Here is a 22,587-nt window from a genome sequence, read left to right as displayed (position 1 = left end):
AGAATCTGGAAGTAGGAGCATTATTATATGCATATTTGTTTCTCTTTATTTTCAGTAAACTTTCTTGGGGTTCAATCCCACTGACTTCCTATTCAATGGAAATGTTCCACTAGTTTACATTACTTTATATTAACCCTAAAACAAATAAAATACTTGGTTTGTTGTTATAGCATAACTTACTTGGACACCAATCATTCCACAGTTACAATTCTTTAGGCATAGCACCTCGTTTTAAATAAAGATACTAGAGACAAAGAATTGAAAAAAAAACTATTTGCTGTGTTATAAAGTTTTCATTTGAAATGATTTCCATTACATTCAGAGAGTTTGGCCTAGAAATCAACCATCAAGAGTTCACTAACTGAATTTCCCAGACATTCACACTTTCAAAAAAATTTATCTTCAAAAGTAGCAGACAAATTTCAATCATTACACCTTGCAAAAGCCACCATGAAACAGTCAGTTTCTCCGTTGTTCTTCCTGTGTTGTTCTCTGTCCTCTCTGCTGAGGATACACATCTTTAAATCATTGCATCAACTACGATTTAGCATACGACACAAGGACAGCTAATGCAATCTTGAAAAGGTAAAACGCTTCGAAATGACAACAAACCAGCAGGAGCAACACTGCTAACCATTTTATAGCTGAGAGCATGCAAGCAAGAATCATATGCTAAAATTCTAAACCAGAGTGCAGGTGCATTTACTTTAGCGTCTCTTTACGTACATATTTTCAAAAGTTTGGGGAATGTCCAGACTTGAATTAGTTATCACCTCAGTTAAATGCAAGTTGATTCATCAATTAAGCCTGACAAGCCTGCAATACAACTTCAGTCCTGCTTAGTCCTTTCTCTTTAACCTTTAGCTTGGTACAGTGAAACAACCTATTCCTCTTTTGCAGGGAATCAGTGTAGGATTTCCTTCCAGAATTTAAAGGCATCTTCAATAAAACAATCAATCCAGAGAATGAATAAAGAAGTGAGTTTCTCCCATAGGATAAACAAAAATTTACTAACCAATCCACGGATATGTGTCTACCCTCTCTGTGTAGGCAGCACTGTAGAAAGGTTCTTTCTTTCTGACTAGCTCATTGTGATAGTAATTAGATTAAAATGAAGGTGGGAGGGAGAGTGGAGACAGCACAGGAAAGGAATGCATGTGAGGGCAGGAAAAAGCACAGTGATTTCACCACCTCATAGGGGAAATCCTTTAATACATGAACTCTTGAAATTCACTGCAGGGCAACTCACCCTCAGCAAGAACCAGTGCAGATTTGTGAAAACAGATCTTCCATGTTACTAAGAAGATAGTAAACCTTCACCTCACCAAGCATCTAAGTTTTCAGTGTCAAGTATTTTTAAAACATCTAGCAGCTAAGATGATTGCAGTCTAAAGTCTAAGTCAATTAATCAAAGGATTAAGGGTATCACAACTAAACAGCTCGAATGAGCACAGTCCTTCCACAGGCGATGGAGAGGGCACACAAATTTAGATTTGCTGCAGTAGAAAAGCTCTCCAAGTACCAAATGCAGAAAAAAAACCCCAGATACTGTCCGAATCACTTTCAAAGAATAGGAAGGTAAGAGGATGCAGCTGCAGATGCAGCGGGCTGACCCACTGCAGCACGCATTTCACACAGCTAGAAGATGACTGTTTTCCTGGAAGGGAGCCTGGAGAAGATCGAGCAATTATAGATGAAGCACAGGGACTGCAGAGCTGGATCTTAAGTCACAAATGAAAGCCCTGGAAGAGACAACCAACCCACTTATCTGAATATTAAGCTCCCCGTCACAGTGAATTCTATTTCTTGAAAACGTTAGTGTTTTCAAATAACTCCACAGTGCTAAAGGGCTTAAATAATCACTACTGTAAAGGCCTAAAGAAACTCTCTCCTCCAGAAACACGAGTAATTCACAAACAGCAACAAGGAACGTGGGACAGAAAATGGCTGGATCATCAAGTTCAGTATGCTACAGTCATGACCAGGCATACGACAGTCCAGAGGGGCTTACAGGATCCGAGGTGTGTGTTGCTATATGTTCCAGTCTACGAGACATTTTTACAGTACATACACAACATGAATTAGGTGATGGGATATAAAAATGGAATATTTTTCTCTATAAGCAGCTGATTCAAAACTAATTTGTTTCCAAAGATGTTCTGTTTGGTCATCTGCACAAAGTCAACCACTGACTTCGTTCCTGTTTTCACAGAATAAATACCTATACCTACACCTGGCTGTTTTAGCAGGTAGACGAGCAGTCAAAGTACCACAGAAAATAAATGATGCCTTCACTTTAAAAAGCATCCTTCTCCTAGTCAGGGTTGACACACTCTGGTGATAACATTGAAGGAAAGCTTTTCATCACACTAAATATACGCACGCACGTCCATTTTGTGGACAAAGAGCTTCAGTTGCTAATGCTTTTGATCTGCCTAATCTGCAAATATACAAAGAGTTCTGTAAGAAAAGAGTTTATATGAATTTCCTCTCAAGTTTTTTAAAATTGCCTCACTTGCCATACATCACTTAGTACATGGTACTAAATATTCTGACTTATACTTACTGGGAAACTGCTTGTTCTCTGTTAAAGCAGCAGACAGGAATCAGAGAACCTGCGCAGACTACCGACACAAAGTGGAAAAGGTCATATTTGAAATACGATGAGTCAGAAAATAAAACTGGATAAAGATAGTCCAACAAAAACTGTGCTGAAAAGTCTTCAAAGAACATTATAGCTGTAAGTTCAGGAGGCAATGCAGTAATTTTGTACTCAGTCTTAGCTATATTCCCCAGCTCAGAGCTAATTTCTTGCATGTCAGGCAAAAACAGCAGAATTGTCAACAGTGAGACTACAGACACTTGCTAAATTAGCAAGTCTCACTCAAAAGAATCCAATGAGAAGGGCTCAATGTTTATTAAGGCATCTGGTTAAGCAGCCAACTAAACATTTCCCTCTGAGAAAGGGCAGGGTTCCAGCTCCTCAGGGCAAAAAAGCATTACACACTCCTATCCTGGGGCACTAGCACAGAGGGGAAGGCACTGTTAATTGCAGCCAGTTGCTCCTAGAAGGTCTCTTGTCCAAGCACGGCCTGAACCCAGTCCCAGCTTAGCTGGTGAGATGAGTTGAGCCAAACCAAACATGAGGCAACGCGGTGCTGAACACCGGTTTCCAGTTGTGCCCTACTAGGAGGGGACACCTTCTAAGAGGAAAGGGCAGGGAACCGCAGCAAACGGCGAGCAGTCACCTGCAGGGCTTGGCCTCCTGGCCACCTGCTTTGGTGGGACATCGTCATGCCAGAGGGACCGTTTGCAGAAATGCAACTTCACAGAATAATTTTGGCTGGAAAGGACCTTCCTGTCCAACCTCCTGCTGAAAAAAACTTAAAATATATCAGAACATCCTAAGCTCTTTAAACTTTTTATCATTTTATAAAGTGAATAAAGGACAACAGAGAAGAAGAAACAGATATAAGTCTCATAACAGATTAGTACAGATTACTCTTACTTCAAGCAGGTTCACTTAGTCTCATTTGAAGGAAAAAAATGCCATTATATTGAAAACAATCCTTATAATCTGTGCACAGGCATACAGGATTAAAAATGACTTCTTTGATCTCATCCTTTTCCTCTGTTTTCCCTCCTTCTCCCCCCCCCTTCCTCCTTTTTTTTTTAATAATGCTAACTTAAGAGCTCATTTTAATAGAACTGATAACTGTTAACTAGAAGACCTGATACTTTTTCCAAGAGCTTTGCTGGAAAGGATGAAAACAGATTTTACAGTAGTTACATGGCTACACTTTCTATTGACCTATTCCTGAACTCTTACTCTGTTAGGGAGAGAGTTATATTTCCCAGAGATCAAATAGAAATATGCATAATCCATTAGATACTGTTTTTCAGTCATGTGTGCTATAATGATTGACAGTCCTTCACAACAACACACACAATCATCTCAAACAGTTCTGTTTTTTAGCAGGGTTTTTTGGAAAGTTTCTGTGTGTTTATTTCTAAGAAATCCATTTGAGTGAAACATGGGTATATTCCCAACATGAAGGTAAAAGTTGGGTTACACCTAGAATTTCTTTAAATGTGAGAACAAATGAACGTATCTAACAAAAAATGATGTTTATTTTTAAAAGAACAAACATTTTTACTTAAGACTGTATGGAGGAGACTGAAACAGGATTTTAATAACTGTTTCGTGAGCACAGGACTTAAACTTGTTTTTTTACTGACTTGTACCTCATAGTTGACTCACCTAGATTGCCAAGAAAGTGCATATCCCAGCTGAAGTCTTTTGCTGCATTCGGGGAATTTATAAAGTCTCTCTTCAATATTGATTCTTACAAAGATTTTCCCCCCCCCTTCAACTGGTACACTTACTGGGTTTCTCTCCTCTACTCAGATACATAGGTTGCACAAATCTTGTAGAAATTTAAACTTTGTCAAAATATTTTTGACCCTACTGTAAAATTTGATCAGTTGGCAAGTTGAAAAATTATGGGAAGCCGAGCGAGGGAAGGGGACAGTCACAGCATGACTGCATTAGCCTTGTTTCCCTGCAAACCATGGCAGGAAGACTAGAGTGGCAGAATAAGAGCGAAGTTAGGATTAGCGAGAAAGGACAACACACAGAATCAGTGCAGGCACAGACACCTCCAGGCTTGTGTTTCAATTATTTCTCACGAGAGAAACTGAAGAGGGTACAGGGAGAGCCTATCCAGGCTGAAGAGGCAGGTAATTCTCTTCTCTCCTAAATATTTAAAGCAGCAATGCATGCTAGTAGAATCAATCAGAAAAAAACTTGACAGAAAAGACTTCTGCCAAAATACGCTGTACTGTTGAAATCTGAACTTTACAAAATTGGGTCAACTTTGCCAAAACTTTGTTTAGAAAAAAAGTGGGGAGGGTGATGAAAGAAGGGGAAAGTGGTCCAACAACGTCAAAGTATTCTATTCTGTGTTAAAATATTTTTCATCTTGAAACACAAACTTTTTGTGCTGACACATTTCTTTTTGCATAACACACGATTCTGTAAAGTGGGGGAAAAAACAAACAAACAATAGAAAACCTCCATCTAATTGAACACCGAGCAAATAACTTCCTTTGCTACTCCGCTGTCTGATCTCTTTTTTCGGAAAATTTTGAAACTTTGGGCTTTGTTCCAAAGTGGAATAAAGCAAGTCCTGAAATTACAAAATGCTTTGTGAAGAAGAATGCTAACCCACTGACAGAGCTGTTGTTCCCCAATGCAGGTGGACCTGCAGAGGAAGAATCATCAGGCACCACACTTGTGCTGGGCTAACCAGCAATCCAAGCCATCAAGCAATATGAAGAGAATCATTCCAGAACTGGACTCATTTCTGCACTGGGAAGGAAAGACCTTGCCTCTGCAAGGACAGGCTAATGCGTCACCAACAGGGAGAGAGGGGAAGGAAAAAAAAAAATAATAATAATTACTGGGAACTCTTCACTTCTAGAAGAGGAGGGGGAGCATGCTGCTTCTAAAATCCACAAGCTAAAAAAACAAGTATGAAAATCACTATCCAGTATTCTGATTCTCTGCGCTATTCCTGCCTGCACATTCCTCTGTCTATTCTGCACACACACAGTGAAATTCTTTCCTCATTCTTTATCAATATTGATAGCTCACAAAAATGAGCTTTTGTTTAGTTTTCATCTGCACTAACTATTTCTATGCTATCTTCCAGGCATCACCATCACAAAGGGCCCTATACCAACAAACATAAGACACTGCAAGATGATTAGATTTCCCAGCTGTGCTTACAGAAAGCATCAGCCAGGACAGCAGGATGACATGCAGCAATTTCCAGGCAATGGCTTTCACTCTGTGATTTGCAAAAGCCTAGGAACACGCAGTCTACGTGTAAGGAGTCTGCAGAAGGTAAGTAACAAAAGACAGTTTATCTGTGCCACAAAAGTTGCAGGAGAGATTTCTGAAAGGGCCTTGACAAATCTAAAAAACCCTACAGAAAGAATTACAAAATAAAGGTTTTGTGTCTTTAATAAGGTAAGACTGGACTTCTTAAGCCTTTTCAGAAGTATTGGCAATGAAGCCCTTCAGAGTTTCAGTTGTGAAATATTTCAGTTAAACAAAAGGAAGAACAATATTCAAATAAATCAGTTAAACAAAAGGAAGGAAAAAAAAAGAAAAAAAAAATCCTCAAATTTTTACTAGTTACTCAGGCTGGTAGGGCAACTACTGCCTGTTTCAGAATTTTAATAACAAGAACATACTTTATCAAGATGGATGTTTGAAAGCCAGTGATCTCCTTCCCACTGGAAAATTCAGCTAACAGTGTCAGTGAAATCAGGGTTACACTCAGATAAAAATTAGTGTAACTTGGCCCACTGACAACCCAACTCAAAAAGTTAACACCCAAGTTTTTCTAATAAAACAAGAAACCTCTTCTTTGTATTACAACAAGCTCTCAAAGCGGGGATGAATGAGCAACAGCAAAAAACCCCGAGTGCCATTCTGTCCTCGGTTTTCATGCAACCAGAATATGCTTGTCCAAGCTCCAGCTGCTGATCATATCAGGCCAGCTCTAAGAATAACACGATTCAAATGAACAGACTGCCTGAGCTAAAAATGTGTCAAATTATAAAGTGACAGATGGTCTTTCCCGAGTTACTCTTACCTCTCGTAATTCCAGCCGCTGAGCGACAGCTTCCAAGCACTCCTGCCCCGTGCTCTCCACAGAGAGGGTGCACTCGATCACATTGCTGTCCAGCAGACGGATCCGTGTCACAAAGCAGTTCTTGCTCAAGACGTTGTAGCGCCTGGTCCGTCGCAGTTTCAGCCCGAAAGGCATGGCTGTTGGCCTGGAAGGTCGCCCCTTCCCTTTGCTCTTCAGAGAGTATCAGCACACTCCTCGACTTGCCTTGAAGGCTTCTTCACTAGGCACTACTCTTCTCCAGCAATGGAGGTAGCTGTCCATTCCCAGGGCAAGCTTCAAGGGATCCCTGCAAAATACATACAAATAAGTGGAGTGAAGTGTGAAATAAGATGTTCCTAAAGATCAGTGGAAAAGAAGAAAGCTGAAAGGAAGAGTCACATTTAAACCCATAAAACAAACACCTCCACACACACAAGATTGCAAGGTGCTTTCAACATCTCCCAAAAGAAAAAGTTATACAGCAGATCTTTCAAAATTCTATTTCGGTACTGAGTTTAAAGAATGAATTTAATTGCAAAGCCATTCTTTGAGAAATTCAATACAAACAGCAACTCTACAGGGCATACATCCAGAGGTGCTAACTCTCCCATCATTACCCCCACCACAGGGGTCTATAACATAATCTTGAAGTTAAGTTTTGGTGCCCTCAGGCCAGCTTTGAAAGACAGCTTAAAAAGCTAAGAAATAGAAGCATTTAAAAGAGGTGCGATTTTGAAAGAAGAAAGGCTGACTGCAGTCAGCAGGAAATGCAGGTGCTCAGCACCTCTGAAAAATCAAACCCAAAGTATGCATGTGAAAGGCAAGAAGCATCCGAGACATTAGAGAGAAGTCTCCTCTGAGGCAATTTCTGACATTTTGCTCACTTCCAGCTCCAAAACAGTTCTGCATTTCACCCTTTTAGGCAGAATGGATAAATGCGATAACAGCTGTCAGAGGCAAGGGTAAAGCCACGTGGGGGGAAGAGAACACATATTCTAGATACTGTTTCTAATTACTACTCTTAAATTTTATGAGGGATGCATGCAACTGTTAAGCCAAAATACAACACAGACAGAAGAAATAGAGATGCAGAATAAAGATGGATACACACACACACACACTTTTTTTTTTTTTTTTTTTTTTTTTAAGTTTAGTGAGGAACAGGTTCAAGCTAAACCAAAATAAAGCATTGGCACCGGCATAACCATACACTTTCCACATACAGAGAGGAATGAAATAAAAAAGGAAAACTACTTGCTACCAAGCCTTCCTGTTTTTTTGTTTGCATGTTCTGGAGAAAGAGGTGGAAGGGGCTCCAAGGTTGGCATTTGAAAGTAAAAGTCAATTTCTTCTTACAAATAATAGTGAGAACAAAAACTAGCTCCTGTTTTCTTTCTGCTCAAGGGAAGCAATGGAAAGCACTGCCAGCAGAGTATGCATCATTTAGCTGAATGCGACATTTCAAATAGATAGTACATTGCCCACAGGTATCATTTAGCATAAAACTGCATGAATCAGTTATTTTCAGTTTTTAGTGAACATAGTTGCTATGGTGATTATTAGAAGCAACCCAATTGACTACAGTGATTATCATTATACTAGAAACACAACTAGCACACATTTGATTAAATATATTTTCCAAGCCAATGTATCTTGGCATGTGTTAGGGGGCTAAAGCAACACAAAATGTAAAAAACACACGCGCAGAAAAAGGCAAGCAACTTTTCCATGGCAAGGTGTGCAGCTACCCTGGCAGTCTACTAGCTTTACCATAGAAAAGCCTAGAGAATTTGAGCGAAGGGAGACATACTATTTGAGCGAAATGCAAGCAAACCTATCAAATTAGCTTCTGTAGCTTCATCTCCCATTTCTAACTTTTGTGGGTACAGACATAACAATATATTATTTTCACATGATTGCACGAGAGAGCTCTTATACCTTGCATCACTGTAATATCAGAAGCCATCAAACATAAATGAATATATCCTCACAACAATCTGAAGGGGGAGGGACATATTATCTATGATTCACAGAAGAGGAATCGAGACAAACATTAACCAGCTTGTCCAAGATCACTCAGGAGAATAGCAGCAGGTCCGTGAATTAACACACAGGCCAGGCTAGCTTTAACCCCTAGTCAACCATTTGACAATCACCTTTCCTACCAACCTATCCAAAACAACAACACGAAGTTGGAAAGTGGGAAGAATGGAAGGAAGTTGCGAACAAGGAAGGGGGTGGAGGACTATGCCTTATCAAGAGCAGTATTTTTGTTCAGTCTCTGGCTCTGCAGATTATTTTAAGCAGGACGCATGGAGAGTTCTTGCTAGCCTGTTCGATTTTAAAGAACCCTTATCTTGTGTTAGTGTTAGTTACACACATTTCCTTGCAGAAGATAAGCCATTCCCTGTACAGTAATTGTATAGTTAGAGCAGCCTAAACATGAAATCAATGTTAGCAAACAATTGCTATTGGCCTTGTTCACTAGGAAAAGTGAATGACATGGCTATCGCAGGATAAGCTGTCCCAGAACGCTTGTGTGCGGACATGTTAATCCGGAATAAAATGCACCAATTCCACTATAATGGAAACGTGGGCATGAATTGCAAATGAACTACTCCACATTATATCAACTGATTTGCTTAGATAAACAAGGCCAGTATTTCCTCCACTTTTCAAGAAGCAGTAAAGGAACAGGACTTTCTCTCCAATTCTAGCAAGGGTGACCAGCCTGCACCATTTTCTAACAAAGCAAACATACAAATGGATTAATGGATGCACTTTGTGTAACAGCAGTTTTGGTTACGCTTTCATTTCACATGGCAATACACGAATGCCTGATGATACCTCTTTCGCACAAAAATGTCACACTTTAATTAGTTTCCAATAAAGAATGAATTGGAAGTGCAAGGCCGGAACAGATTAAACTGGTTCTGGTTGGCCCAGACTATAACAAACTAGTAATTCTCAATTCAATGTACACATCTAACTTCTCTGTTTACATGTCTTTGGGATGCTTGACCAACTTTACACTTTGGTTTTCTGTTAAGCTGACACTTCATTAATTCAAATAAAGCTTTCTAAATAAGATCTCAGTGGGCCTGGTCACTTACAGATCCTTAGAGCAAACAGGTTTTTGGCTTCATTATGTTGTATAATCTAAAAAGCATCAGGAATATCCATTTTTACTCACAGTATTTTGTAGACCTCTCCAAAAAGGAGAGGACTGAAGATAGAAGATTTTTATCCTTCCAAAGGAGCGTTGCTTTTTTGCATGAAAAGAGCTCTCCTTCCAAGAGCTCATCAGCCGCTTAAATTAAGTTAACAAACATCCACAGCTCTTCAAAACACTAACTGCAGACAACTGTGCCTTCTCAATGGAAAATAATCACCCCTACCGTGACCAAGTTTCCAGGCACCAGTCAGGATTTGTGCCTCATCTCCCTCTTTCTCAAACACCCATTGAAAATATGCCCCTTGCTCAAAATTTTATATTCTCGTGGCATGCGGTGCTCTGGCCCCACAGGGGCCCCAAGTCTTGGGCTTCTCCCTGGGAGAGGAAGGGGGAAGCACTCTTGCAGCAAGCAATGTTCTGCCAAATCTCATATCAAGTGGTCCGGGGGCAGTGGAAAAACCCAGGAGCAGGAGGATGCGAGCGAGGAGGTGATTTGGGGACCAGCGAACGCAGGCAACAGCGTGCCGATGCCGCAGGGGCATCCTGCCCCATCTCACCTCAGCACACTGGGCTCAATCACTTCCCAGCACCTGGGGCCGCGGCACCAGACATGCCACGCACCGCACCGAGTCCAAACTATTTACAGGGCAGCATTAAGAGACAGACATACAACAAGACCCACTTTTAGTGCTCTCCTGATCATTCTGTTACAGGATCACCTGCACTGGTTAAAGGGTTGCCAGGGAGGGACAGCGATCCTAGCCAAACCAGCTGAAACTGGGCAGCCTTTGGCAACCATCTCACCCTCAAAAAGAAAACACTTTTGCTTACCAGAAAAAAAAAAAGAAAAAAAAAGTGAAACCAAAGCAAGCCTAGAAACACCTCATCATAACAGGGCATCATAAGCATGCGCTCATTCCGTTTTTATAGAGGATTTATTTTCCTAAGAGTATTTCAGGAGTGAAAGAGACAGACATGACATTTTTTAAAATGGATATCCTCTAATTAAGAATTTATTTTTCTGAAAAGCTCTTGACAAACCTTTCTGCTTTTGTTTCTTTTGTTCCAGGTTTTTATTAGTTTTGATTCTTTCTTCCCCTTGCCATACTTGGAATTTGTGCATGAATTGCGCACTGTGAGTTAAACTCACTTTAACGAGCATGCTGAATTAAAACAAATTTTTTAGTTAGAGAGAAAGTTTGGGAATTTAAACATCCTACTGACTGAAAGTTTCTCTATGCCTAAAGAATACATATTTTGTAGATATAAAACACACAAAATCTAACAGCCCTCAACTGCATACCCAGAAACCACTGCATATCAAAAAAAAAAAAAAAGAAAAAGAAAGAAAAAAAAAGCCTTTGCAGAACTACAAACATGCCCATCTAACTACTCACCTCTTGGTGAGACATCACCAGTACCTGACATGAGTGCTAATTCGAAAGTGAAACCTCAAGAACAGAAGTTGAAATAAGGTCCTCCCAAAGAACAAAACCACTGAAGTCCTCAGGTATCTGAGAATGTAAGTGTCCAAGAGATGAAGAACGATTTAAAGCGTAGACGGGAGTGAGCTGGTGGAGGTGCCGTGCAGCAGCACAGGCGCTGCAGGGCAGCAGCGGGAGCCAGGCTGCCCCGCGAGGGGCCGAGCCAGGAGCAGGGGCAACACCGGCACGGCCATGCCTTCACCGAGGGGGTCCTGATGGAGGAACAGAGCCGGGTGCTGGTTACGGGGTCCACTGACAGCCCCAGGCATGGCCGGGGTGAACCAGCTCCCAGGGCCATCACAGGTCCGGGCAGGAGCAGCAGGAGACAGGGCCACCACAGTCGAGCTCAGGGCAGGGCTGGGGCCAGGGCTCGGCTGCAGTGGGGCTCCCCCAAGGGCAGAGGGGCCCAGGTGAGGCTGGTCAGGGCCTGATTGCATTTTAAACCTTTAACACCTTTCAGAGCATGCTCATTTGAAATGTTTTGCAAACTATTCCCTCTGAAACATTTGGATGACCAACGTTGTGTGCAAACAGTAAAATCAAACCAGCTTTCCTATAAAGTATCTATCCTAAATGCAGTTTCTTCACTGCACAGATGAGGAGGCACTGTAGTAAGATCCTTACTAAGTTGAGCCTTAGTAAGGTTTAACATTCTCCTGTTTCAGCAGAACCAAGAAAAAATTGAACAACGAGCCAATCCATTTGCTATCATAGACACAGGAATCTCATTTGTTATGTTATGCTATTTACTTGGAAAAGCTATACGGGTAAAATCAATGGTGTGGAACACAGGGAAGACCAAAGGTGGCAAAAGAGGATAAAGAGTGAAAGCAGATTTGATGCAGCATAAAGCAAAACTCTTTACCCTTCCAACTCATTCCAACCCCAACATAATTTCATTAACAATTTTTTTTACTAAAAAGCAGCTTGAAGATGGAGCCTTACATAAAACACCTACGTCTCAGCTCAAGACAAGCTTGCTTACCTCCCTCACTACTACACCTAACAGTCTTATCAGTATACTATCTATGCAAGGACAGCAAATATGGATGTGTATTGCAGAAAACATCACATTGCTATAATCTCTCTCCAACGCTATTCGATTCTTCCACAACACCGTTCCACCTTGCAAAGGAGAAGGGGGAGAAATCAATGCGCATTCTGGCAAGAATTCCTTCCTTGTACAAAAGAGGTTTCGGAGAGACCACTCCCCTATCACTTGGGCAACAGGAAACTGTTGCTCACATCCACATACAGGTAGGAGAACATCTCACATAACTTGGATAATAAGATCTTCCAAGCAGGATGCTGGAAGCATTAAAGCACCTTCCATCTAGCCAGGGATGGCACAACTGTAGCGATTTAGGGAAAAAAAAGGTCCTTGTCACTTGGAGCAGAACTGCTATATATTAGCAACTGGCCTTCTTCACTGATCAGCCCTCCATGAAGAACTAGGTCAAATGTTTTACAGTGTGACCTGTAACTCAGAATTGTTTTCAATTTTGACACTGCTTTCAAGGAAACTTGATTGGCCTTTTTATAAAATACATAATCACATTACAGGTTTAAATTACCTGGTGCAGATGAAAATTTGTGCCTTTCCAAAACGGTATTTTTTTCCCTTTATGAGATGTTACAGTGAAATGAAGTCAAACCACTAGCACACAAAAAGAACAAGTAGATGAATATCTTACACCTTTTTCAGACCTAAAAATAAAAGAAGACAGGAACATGAAAAATTCTTCCTTTATTCTCTCAGGTCAGTTGAGGCTGCTCGTTTTTTTTCAAGACAGACTGAAAGGACAAATGGATCTCTGATAAGTATTTGACGAGGAAGAGGTCACATGCAGAAGCTCTTTTGTGTGGTGAAGGGCACTGCTCCAACCACAGAGTATTCTCTTGCTTCCTTAAATTTATTTAAAGGCCAGGAAAGGAGAAAGGCTTAAAAATAATTAAGGCCAAGATAACTCCCAGGACGTTAGGTATGCGTTTTGCTCCTCTGTTACAGACTTCAAATATTTTCTGTACTACATTCAAAGGAGGAAAGAAAAAAAATAGCATCAGATATGAAATACATTTAAAACAGAATGCCTTCTCTTACTTCATTTGCTTTTGTACGTAATTTCTGAAACTCCAGGAAGAAAGCAATTACTGTCAAACTGCAGCCTGTATTTACCAACAGTGCCTGGAATCCTTCCAGCATTCCAAATATTACAGAAACAGCAGCACACCTAACAAAACTATGTAACCCTGGGCTGGGCGTGAGAGGGGAGTATTTGATGGAAGTTGCAAATGGTATGCAAGTCTACAGTTTTAAAGAAGAATAAAAATAACAGTGTATGGGAGACAGAACATGTAGTACAATCCATCTCCATGTAGTTGAATTCTATCAACAGGAAAAAAAAATCTCTCCCAGTGAAACAGACTGTATTCTCTTGCTTATTTTCATATGAGAGTTTCATCCAGAATTTTTAAATGAAATTTCATGCAGGTAAACATGGCAAAGAATGTTTCTGTACCTACTGAGGAGCCTGCAGTTATAGGTGGAATTCCTATAAAGTCTGATAAATGGTCAAGAGACAAATTCATCTGCAGATAAATGAAAGGGTTTTTAAAAATCTAGGAATACAAGCCTTCTACCGCAAAGCCACTGCTCTTAATAACTTGTTTATACAGTTCCTGGCAAGACAGGGGCCTCATCCTCAAGCATTTTAAGATCTTTAAAAATTCTTGGGGAGATTTAAGTGTTACTGTAATCCAAACAGTAATAATAATAATAACATTCCCACTTCTACATTTCTGGCAAAGAGTCAAATTACATTTTCATTTCATTTTTATAACTAAAACAATATCCTATGCAAAACTCTGAAAGTCTCCATGCATCTAGAGATCCCATATCTGCGTGGTCAAACAGATGCCCAGGACTCCCTAGGACATTCAAAGCAGAAAAACAGCTTCTGTTATCACTACTGTGCATCATCAGACACCATAAAGTAACACCAGCACACAGTGGCCAAAGATCACAAATGTTCTCAGTTAGCATTTCTGCTTTTCCAATTCCATCAGAGCTCTCCCTTCCAAGCTCAAGGAAAATTTCAACTTTCCTTCAAACCCATCTTTGCTGTAACAGACTTTCTGTATCTAAGTTGTCCTGTGTTTTCACCGTATCCCATTGTGGTCAGATCCTGCTTTCAGTAGTCCCAATATAATGCCTACAAAGATTCAGCTGAAGCCAAATGAATTTGGAATAGTTAACATTCTGTCCTTTCTTTCTTCTCTTTTAATCAAATACTCGTGAGAATATGTACTCACTGATTTTCAAGTGCATAAATGTTATGAAGCAATTCACAAAGGATACACCTAATTCCTTAGGTATACCAAGAGTTCTCAGTTTCCCCCTCCTCCTCTGCCAAACCCCTTTGGGCAAAAACACCTTTCTTGTGCATCCACGGAACAGACCTCTGGAGTTTTGGGGTACAACTCCATTAGGCAGATCTCTAATTACTCTTGAGTGTCAGGGGGCACATGTACCAAGTGGCCCTAGCTAAGTCAGTGTCACACAAATAGTCTCCATCAAATAAATGATTTGAGTTTCCCAAATAGCAAATTAATCCTAAATTTTTAGTTTCTTACTCATTGCTCCAAAATACCCCCAACAAACACATCTTTCTAATGTAACTTTCGATGAAAGACTCTTCCTGAGTTTGTCTCAGCATTCACATTAGGAGTAACATCTGCACAAAGTAACATACCTAAGTGACACAAGTTGCCACTGTAGACAGTTTCAAACCATTAGAATATCAGTATAGAAGCTGGAGTTTTTACCCCTTGCACATACACTTTGGAGAACTTTGGCTCTTAAGTAATAAATAAATAAATAAATAAATAAATATTATAGAAAAATAACAACCCCAGCTGTTTTCCTTCCTGTAGGTATACCTGCCTACCTGTCCATGCCAGGAGCTTGCAGCAACTCCACCCCTTTGCCATGGCATGGCGTAGCTCCGCAGGGTTCAGCAATTAACCACTTACAACCTTCTCACCTTGGCTGTTGTTGCAAGACCTCAAATTCAATACAGCCAAGAATGATCACTGCCTGGATGGCACCTCTCCAAGGATGCCGTTCCACACATAAGGTAGGCTCATCTAACAGCTTGCTACTGCCAGACATGGGAGGGAGGTCCTGCTCCTGTATTTTTGCCCTCCTTCATTCCAGAGCATGCAGCCACAGCTTGTCTGGTGTCAGCTCTGGCAATCTAGGACCTCCCTCTGGTGAGCCACTTTAGCTCCCTAACTTAGTAAAAGAATAGGATCATTTTCAGCTTGGTTAGTGAGTTAAAATAGCTCATGGTTAAGTCCCGCATGAGTACCTGACCTGGCACAGGGAAGGGAGCAGAAATGCACGGTTCAGGAAAGGAAGAACGAGAGCAATTCTCCCTTTAATTGACAACAATCTGTCAGATCAGCTGAACAGTTTGTGAAATCACAGCCCAAGGCACGCTTACAGTCTCCACAGGCACTGCCTTTTTCCCTTGTATGGCCAAGCTATGTTAGAATAAAAGTTACTTTCTCCTGAAAGAGTAAGTTCATTCAAAATGTCCTAGTTTTTCCAAAATTATGCAGTTTATTCTGGAACTGAATGTCCATAAGAAAAGTTAATATCACAAAATCTAATACTTAATGGATTATGTTTTCTATATGGACAAAGCATTCAGAAAAACAGAAGCGAGCCTGGCATTTCTGTATTTTGGCATACTGTTCTTCCAGACCTGGTACTATACCACTGTTCTCCTCAAAGAGCTACCTTTCAGAAAAGGTACCAGGTCTTACATCCTAAATTTTTACTAATTACCTCCTAGCAATTAGAGGTCAGGAAACCTAACTGCTCTTGGTAGGGTTAACCATTTAAAATGAATTATTTTCTACTGGCTTAAAATCTCTCCTAAGATTTTGATTGAATTCTTCAATTTTTGTCCATATTTTACCCCAGCGATTACATTTAGGAGCAACATAGTATCTGCGCCATATTCTTTTCTTGCAGTTAGTTACCTTTGTGAAGGGTTTTCAACTCCTTCAGGCTCACCAGAGCTACAGTGATTATAAGAGATTACATTTCCTGCTAAATGTTATTGATAGGCATACAAAAACATTACAAAAACAGCAAAGGATATACTTAATGAAAACCACAGAAAAACTTCTTAGGTGTGTTTTCATTATTCTCTTCTGTTACAAGGACATGAGTAAAACCACAAATAAAAGTTTTAAACACATGATAACGAGAACAGTAGAAGCAATAATTCTAACAGAAGAAAGTAAATGAATCAGATATGAAGTTAAAAAAATCATACACACTAGTACCTTTACACTAGTTACATGTGTACTAGTACTAACTAGTGCCAGTTTAATGATTTCAAACAATGCAACAAAGAGTTAATTAAAAATCTCAAAACAAAAAACTTCAAACATCACCTATCCTGCTTTGATGAATATACAGAAAATAGCCACTTTAAAGACCTGGCTGCAGATTCACTTCTATATTAGCATTTTGTGAAGGGACTATAACAGACGGCATTTCAAGACTAAGCCGCGTAACAGCCACAGTGCTCGTGAGGCTGTGCAAGATGCGCCTGCAGCTCCTGCCTCGGTGTCCCCACTCTGCCCTCCTGGGCCTGATGGAGAGGGAAGGTGTCTCGCTGCCTTCACACAGTGCCACGCTCCGTCATGGATCCTGCTGGAAAGGCGCGTTCGCTCCAGCGCCGCGTTACGCGAACATCACTGGGCCATCTCTGGGCCCGGGTGGGCTTTGCGTCTTTCCGCACCATGGCCCCCCGCATTTCCAACTGCAGGGTGAGCTCACAGCTCTCCACGCCGGGATCCCTGGTCCAGGATTGAAGTGCCGGAGTCAGACAGCAGTCCCTGAATACATGCTCTTCATTTCTTGAACCTGGCACCTTACTGGCTCCACATATTTCTTCCTCAGACCACTGCCTGGCTCTAAATAAGGACAGAATATGGTCCTGTGCATGCACTTAACAGAGGTGTGATATTTCTGCTCCTGCCTTTCTTCAGCTTTTAAATAGAGATTATACAACTGAGTTTCTATGATTTATTCGCTGGCAGAAGAAAAAGCAGTAGTCACATGCTTGTGTACCTCCCATTCTCCTCTGTTCCCTTTAATATATATTTATGGAAGATTATAAAGTCTCTCGAATGAATGGGAACTGGGGAAACTTGGGTTATAACAACGGGTTTTTAAAACACATCAGACTACCTTTAAAGAACGCAAACGTCAAAAAGCTACCTATTTAATATATCAAGATCCCAACATACCAGATTCTTTGGCCCACCAAGAAAGAAAATCTTTCCTTAAAATTTGACTTTCAAAACATGAAGAATCATATGCCTGATTGGGGGAGAGGGGGAAGATCAGCAAAACACACTCAGTTTGCAATGAGATGTAAACACTGTGGTGTTTATCGGCAGGTTTACAGCAAGAATAAAGCTTTGTCCAGCTCCTTGATGTTCAGGGCAATGGTCTGCTTCCCAGGAGGGGCTTAATGGATCTCGTTCAGATATTGATAATGAACTGGAGTGGTGTGAGGGGAGAGGAAAGGAGCTGCGAATGAGCAACAAGAGCCAGATCTGACCGGGGGCGGGGGGGTCACAGGGGGAAGGGGGAAGGAAAAATGAAGAAAAGCACGCGCCCTGTGCCTTCTAACCCACAACTGGGCACACTTAGTTATATAAGTAGATATTTGATGCCAGATCACAACATGAACTTTTGAACTCGCATGGAAAGTTTGTCTCCACTACTCAATGCGTTAAAAAGTCAATGCTACAAAATGCCGAAAAAATTCCTTCAGCTTCTATCAAAGAAGTCTTATATTGTGGGCACATGAAGAAAGTAAATCTGTTATCTTTACTGAATATAAGTCTTGATGTAAATCATGCAGCCACAGTCTATGAATAACTGCATTTGTTTCAGCAGCAAAACAGAAAAACACCTCATGCGAAGTACAGAATAGCTGCCGGAAATGAGCTAATGGTACTTTTCTCTCTGCATTAAAGGATTATTTTCCAGTGCCCACTGTGTGGGCTTAAACACTAGCCTGAAACAGTCAAAATACTTAGAAGGAAGATTTATAGCTAAAATGAGGGGGGAAAAACTTTCTTTGAAGCGACTGACTTCTTTGACTGGTGTCTCAGAATTACAAGGCTTCAAAAGGACCACTTTCTGTGAGCAGCTCTCCGTGATTTTCCTTCATCTCTGCTGTGTATCATACTGATAAACAATATTTGAAAACAATTACATGGAAATCATGGAGCTGGACAGCACATAGGAACTGAAATATTATAATAACAGATGTCCTAGTATTTCTAATAATTTTAAACAGAGAAACTGGTATGCCTTGAGCACCACATAATCAATATGAATCCTTCAGCACTAACATATATTCAAAGGCTTTCAAAGGCCCTTGGGAAAAAAATGTAATGAATTTACTTCCACAGTGTTTCTGTAAGTGCTGCTGTCCCCATTTACAGATGAAGGAACTGTACAAATTCTAATCCCATGCTGTTTCTTTGTACAAAAGCGTAATTTTCTCACTTAATTATAGCTGATCTAAATAACTTATCCATTATAATACAGTTGCTTATTTCCTTTAACATATTATTCATCATTAATTCCACTTAATAGAACAGTTTTCTGCTGAAGGCCCGTAAAATTATATTATATTTGCAGGGCAAAATACAAGTTAAAGCTCTATATGCAAAACCACTGAAATAAATTCTAAAAACTTTGGCATATCATTCTTTTCTCAGATTTCATAATAGTTATTCAATAAATGCTTTACAGCCCTCGCCTGTAAGTGTGTTTGGGCACAGTGTTCACCCTTTACATATGATGATAGCTTTAACTGGAGTCATACTTGAGGTTACTGTCTTTTAATGAGATTAAAGCTTAGTTCTTTTTAACTGATGCTATTAAAAAAAGTAGTTGTTTTAGATCACTTGTGGGGGAAAAAATGCTTTGCAGAAACTTTTATGGGGTCATGAGATAGAAAGAAATTCTTCTTTGAAATAGGAAAGTTTTATTCCTTGCACAGTTTAATCCATTTTTATGTTAATATTCTGACATATGACTGGAGTAACACTGGGCCAAAACTGACCCATAACTTTCTGGCCCTCCCTGGCTCACAAAATAAATTTTATATATTAAAATGGAGAGAGACAAAAATTAACATCTAATGTTTTCCCATTTTGCTGTTTTTCACAAGCAATTCAGATTTAAAACAGAGAAGTTAGTCTCACTGATAGTTCTCATATGAAGAACAGTAAGGTTGCTGAGAATTTAAGCTGCGCAATTTATAAAATAGGCTTAGATCTAAACACAGCTTGCACAAAAATCAAAAGATTTTTCTCTATGAACACAGGTAGGTATATTTATTGTATGTGCATATCGAAATGGCACAAATACGCCTTTGGCTCACTGTATTGGCCATTGAAATGCTACTTAATGCTATACTACATATAGCTTATGTAATTTTATTTTTTTATAAATAAGTACAAATTCTAAACACCAGAACCTTTTTTTTTTGATGATATTGTTTGAAGAAGGTGGAGTAAAAGAAAAACCAATTACACAGTCTCTTGGTACCAAGCCTGTTCTCTTGTTTGGCATCGCTTTAGACTTGTAGAAGTCTAAGGAAACAAAGGATCCCTATCATTTATACTCAATATTAACGGGAACTGAGGGAGAAGCAAGAGGAGAAACAAACAAAAATAAAACAAGTGGAAAAAAAACATGTCACATGGTCCCTCCTGCAAATCTGTTTCTGGTTAGCTAGTGGGAAGCAGCTCAGTTGGAGTCCAATACTCAGCTTCTTCTGTGGCTTGATGCGGACATGGACGACAGCACATATCCATGTCTTCACAGGGCTGAGCGACTTAGCGCAGCAAGCCCACAGGCTACAAGATGGACAGCAAGTAGCCTTAAGTTTGTGTTCACTTTGAAGAAAAAGGAAATAAAACGTCATAATTTCTAGTTCTACTGCAGAAGCAGGCAATGCCATATAGATGTACTAGTGGTATTAAAGAAAGTAAAAGCTGTCCTGCACTAAGCTTGGCAGTTACGAAGATGCTCCTGTCTATCAGAGTGCTGTGTTAAGAGGGGCTGTCACGTCCACGAAATCAATTAGCCTGTACCCATGCTGTGCGGGAGTGCGGCTTCAAGAATTAGTGCAAAGAGGCAATAGGTCAAACGGAAATCAAACAGCAGACCGCGACGTGAGACTGACATGTATTTCATTCAACAATTTACCACAAAGACATGCCCGTAATAAACAAACTGCTGTATCACAGACCAAAGTGTATATTACTTCTGCTACTATCATGGAGTAATAACTTGCTGTTGTCACCACAGAATGATGAAAAAGCACAGCAAGGAAAACAGTGCGTGATGCTGTCTTACTGTAACATCTACCACCTACGAGGCAACAACGTCTGCCACAGAAAAGCAGAAACGCTCCCCACCAAGAGCCTGGTTAGCTGCAGCTCAACCCCAGCCTTTCACTACTATCAAAGTTTGCGATTGCCATTTTCTGTGACAAGGCTCTGAGACAAGCGTGCCAGGAATTAACTGCTTTGACTATCTTATAAAACAATTAGCTGTACTTTTGAAAGAGTTACTAAGGGCCCAAGGGCCAGAGGGTAATTATTTACAGAAGTGATGCTAGTTCACACTGGATCTACCCCAGAAGAAGGAAGGAGAAGAAATCAAGCCCACCACACACGAGGCATTATGGAGATGGAGCAATGCCTTGCTTTACTGAGATTTGGAAGGATCTTCAGCTCACTTGCGACAGAGTTAAAATACTCCTTTTCAGCTAAACAAAGGCTAAGATTCAGCCCAAAGCCTGTATTACATATCAGCGTAAGGAGTGTTTATAATCTGCTCCCGTGGGAGGGAGACTGAAGGCAGCCGAGTGCAGCTTTGACTCTCTCTGAGAGAGGAAACGGGATGGCCGGAAAAAGAGTTTTAAGTATCCCAGTGAAAGAAAGCACAGCTCCTATCTTCCTCAGCCACTCCCCCTCACTGCAGACCACAGGACAGTCAGTCCAAAAGTATTTTCAGCGCCTAAATATAACACAGGCATTCACACAGCATAAATAGGAGAATCCTTCTGGAGGGATATCTTCAAAACAACCTCCATTTTTAAGTCTAAAGTTCAAAGTCATATACTGGCATGTCAAATTCAGGATATCCTTGTAAGAATAATGAATTTATCGTTATTGTACCCGGCTATTTTTATAAAGTTTCTAGAAGCAAAGAACATGAAATGTGCGTAAATGACTACCCATATAGCTCTGTGTTTTCTTCATTCACAAACCAAGAAGATATGATGGAATACTGTCATATCCGTATGTGATTTCACATCATCAGCTTTCATTGGCAACTATTGATTACATGCCCCAAAATCAAGCTGCTGTTCAGTCTTTTTTTCTAAACTTTTGAATATGAACTTGCCAGAGCAAAATATAGCTGGCATTTAATGATAGAGTTTGTGTCAAAAATAACAGGAATTTATTAGAATCACAAAGCCTAGAATTCAACAAAAAGGACAAAGTATTTCCAATTGCAAAGAGATTACTGCAAAATCTCCAAGCTTAAAACAACACAGTTGTATCAAGATAGAGTGAGAAAAAAGAGGTGGAGCTTTGAAGAGAAAACCAAATAGATTTTAAAAAAAAGAGAGAGAGAGAGAGAGAAAGAGGACTGCAAGGGACTCCCCAAAAGATCAAAAGAGAAAACCTGGAAGACAGTCCAAGAACTCTACGTCTTGTTTTGATCCTCCTACTCCATCAGGTGTTCTGATAGAGGAAAACAGTATTAATTTCCAAAGAGCGTGTGTTACTGGGACCACTAACCACCATGCCATGAAAGCAGAGAAAGCATCTGCTTGCTCCTCATTTTAACCATGTTATCCTATCTGAACAAGCAGCTACTGTAAGACACAGCATTAGCTGTTCACTGCTGTTGAGAGTGGTAACCCAGCTGCAACATAAATAATTGGTAGTGAATTAACACTCTTAAGTGATAAGTATCCTGAGTTCTTACTGGCGCAAGTGCCTGCTAGCGAGTAAGATGTAGCGTCCACACGCCTGCTACTCATGACAGGTGAATTTGACAATCTGTTGTTACTAGCTCTAAACACTCAAGCAAACCAATTAATTTAAACAATTACAA

At 40.3% G+C, this 22,587-nt stretch overlaps 1 protein-coding gene across 1 annotated transcript in view; it reads right to left on the bottom strand.

Moving 5' to 3' along the window:
• The window catches only part of PTPN14 (protein tyrosine phosphatase non-receptor type 14), a 117,180-nt gene that overhangs the window by 65,661 nt on the left and 28,932 nt on the right, over positions 1-22,587 (bottom strand). The window contains exon 2 of the mRNA XM_067294697.1: positions 6,666-6,990. Within this exon, the coding sequence (XP_067150798.1) occupies positions 6,666-6,839 (174 nt within the window). The 5' untranslated portion in view covers positions 6,840-6,990. The remainder of the gene's footprint in view (positions 1-6,665; positions 6,991-22,587) is intronic.

Source organism: Apteryx mantelli, chromosome 3 (genome assembly GCF_036417845.1).
Source record: "Apteryx mantelli isolate bAptMan1 chromosome 3, bAptMan1.hap1, whole genome shotgun sequence".
Taxonomy (NCBI): domain Eukaryota; kingdom Metazoa; phylum Chordata; class Aves; order Apterygiformes; family Apterygidae; genus Apteryx; species Apteryx mantelli.
This window is presented reverse-complemented; position numbering and strand designations above follow the sequence as displayed.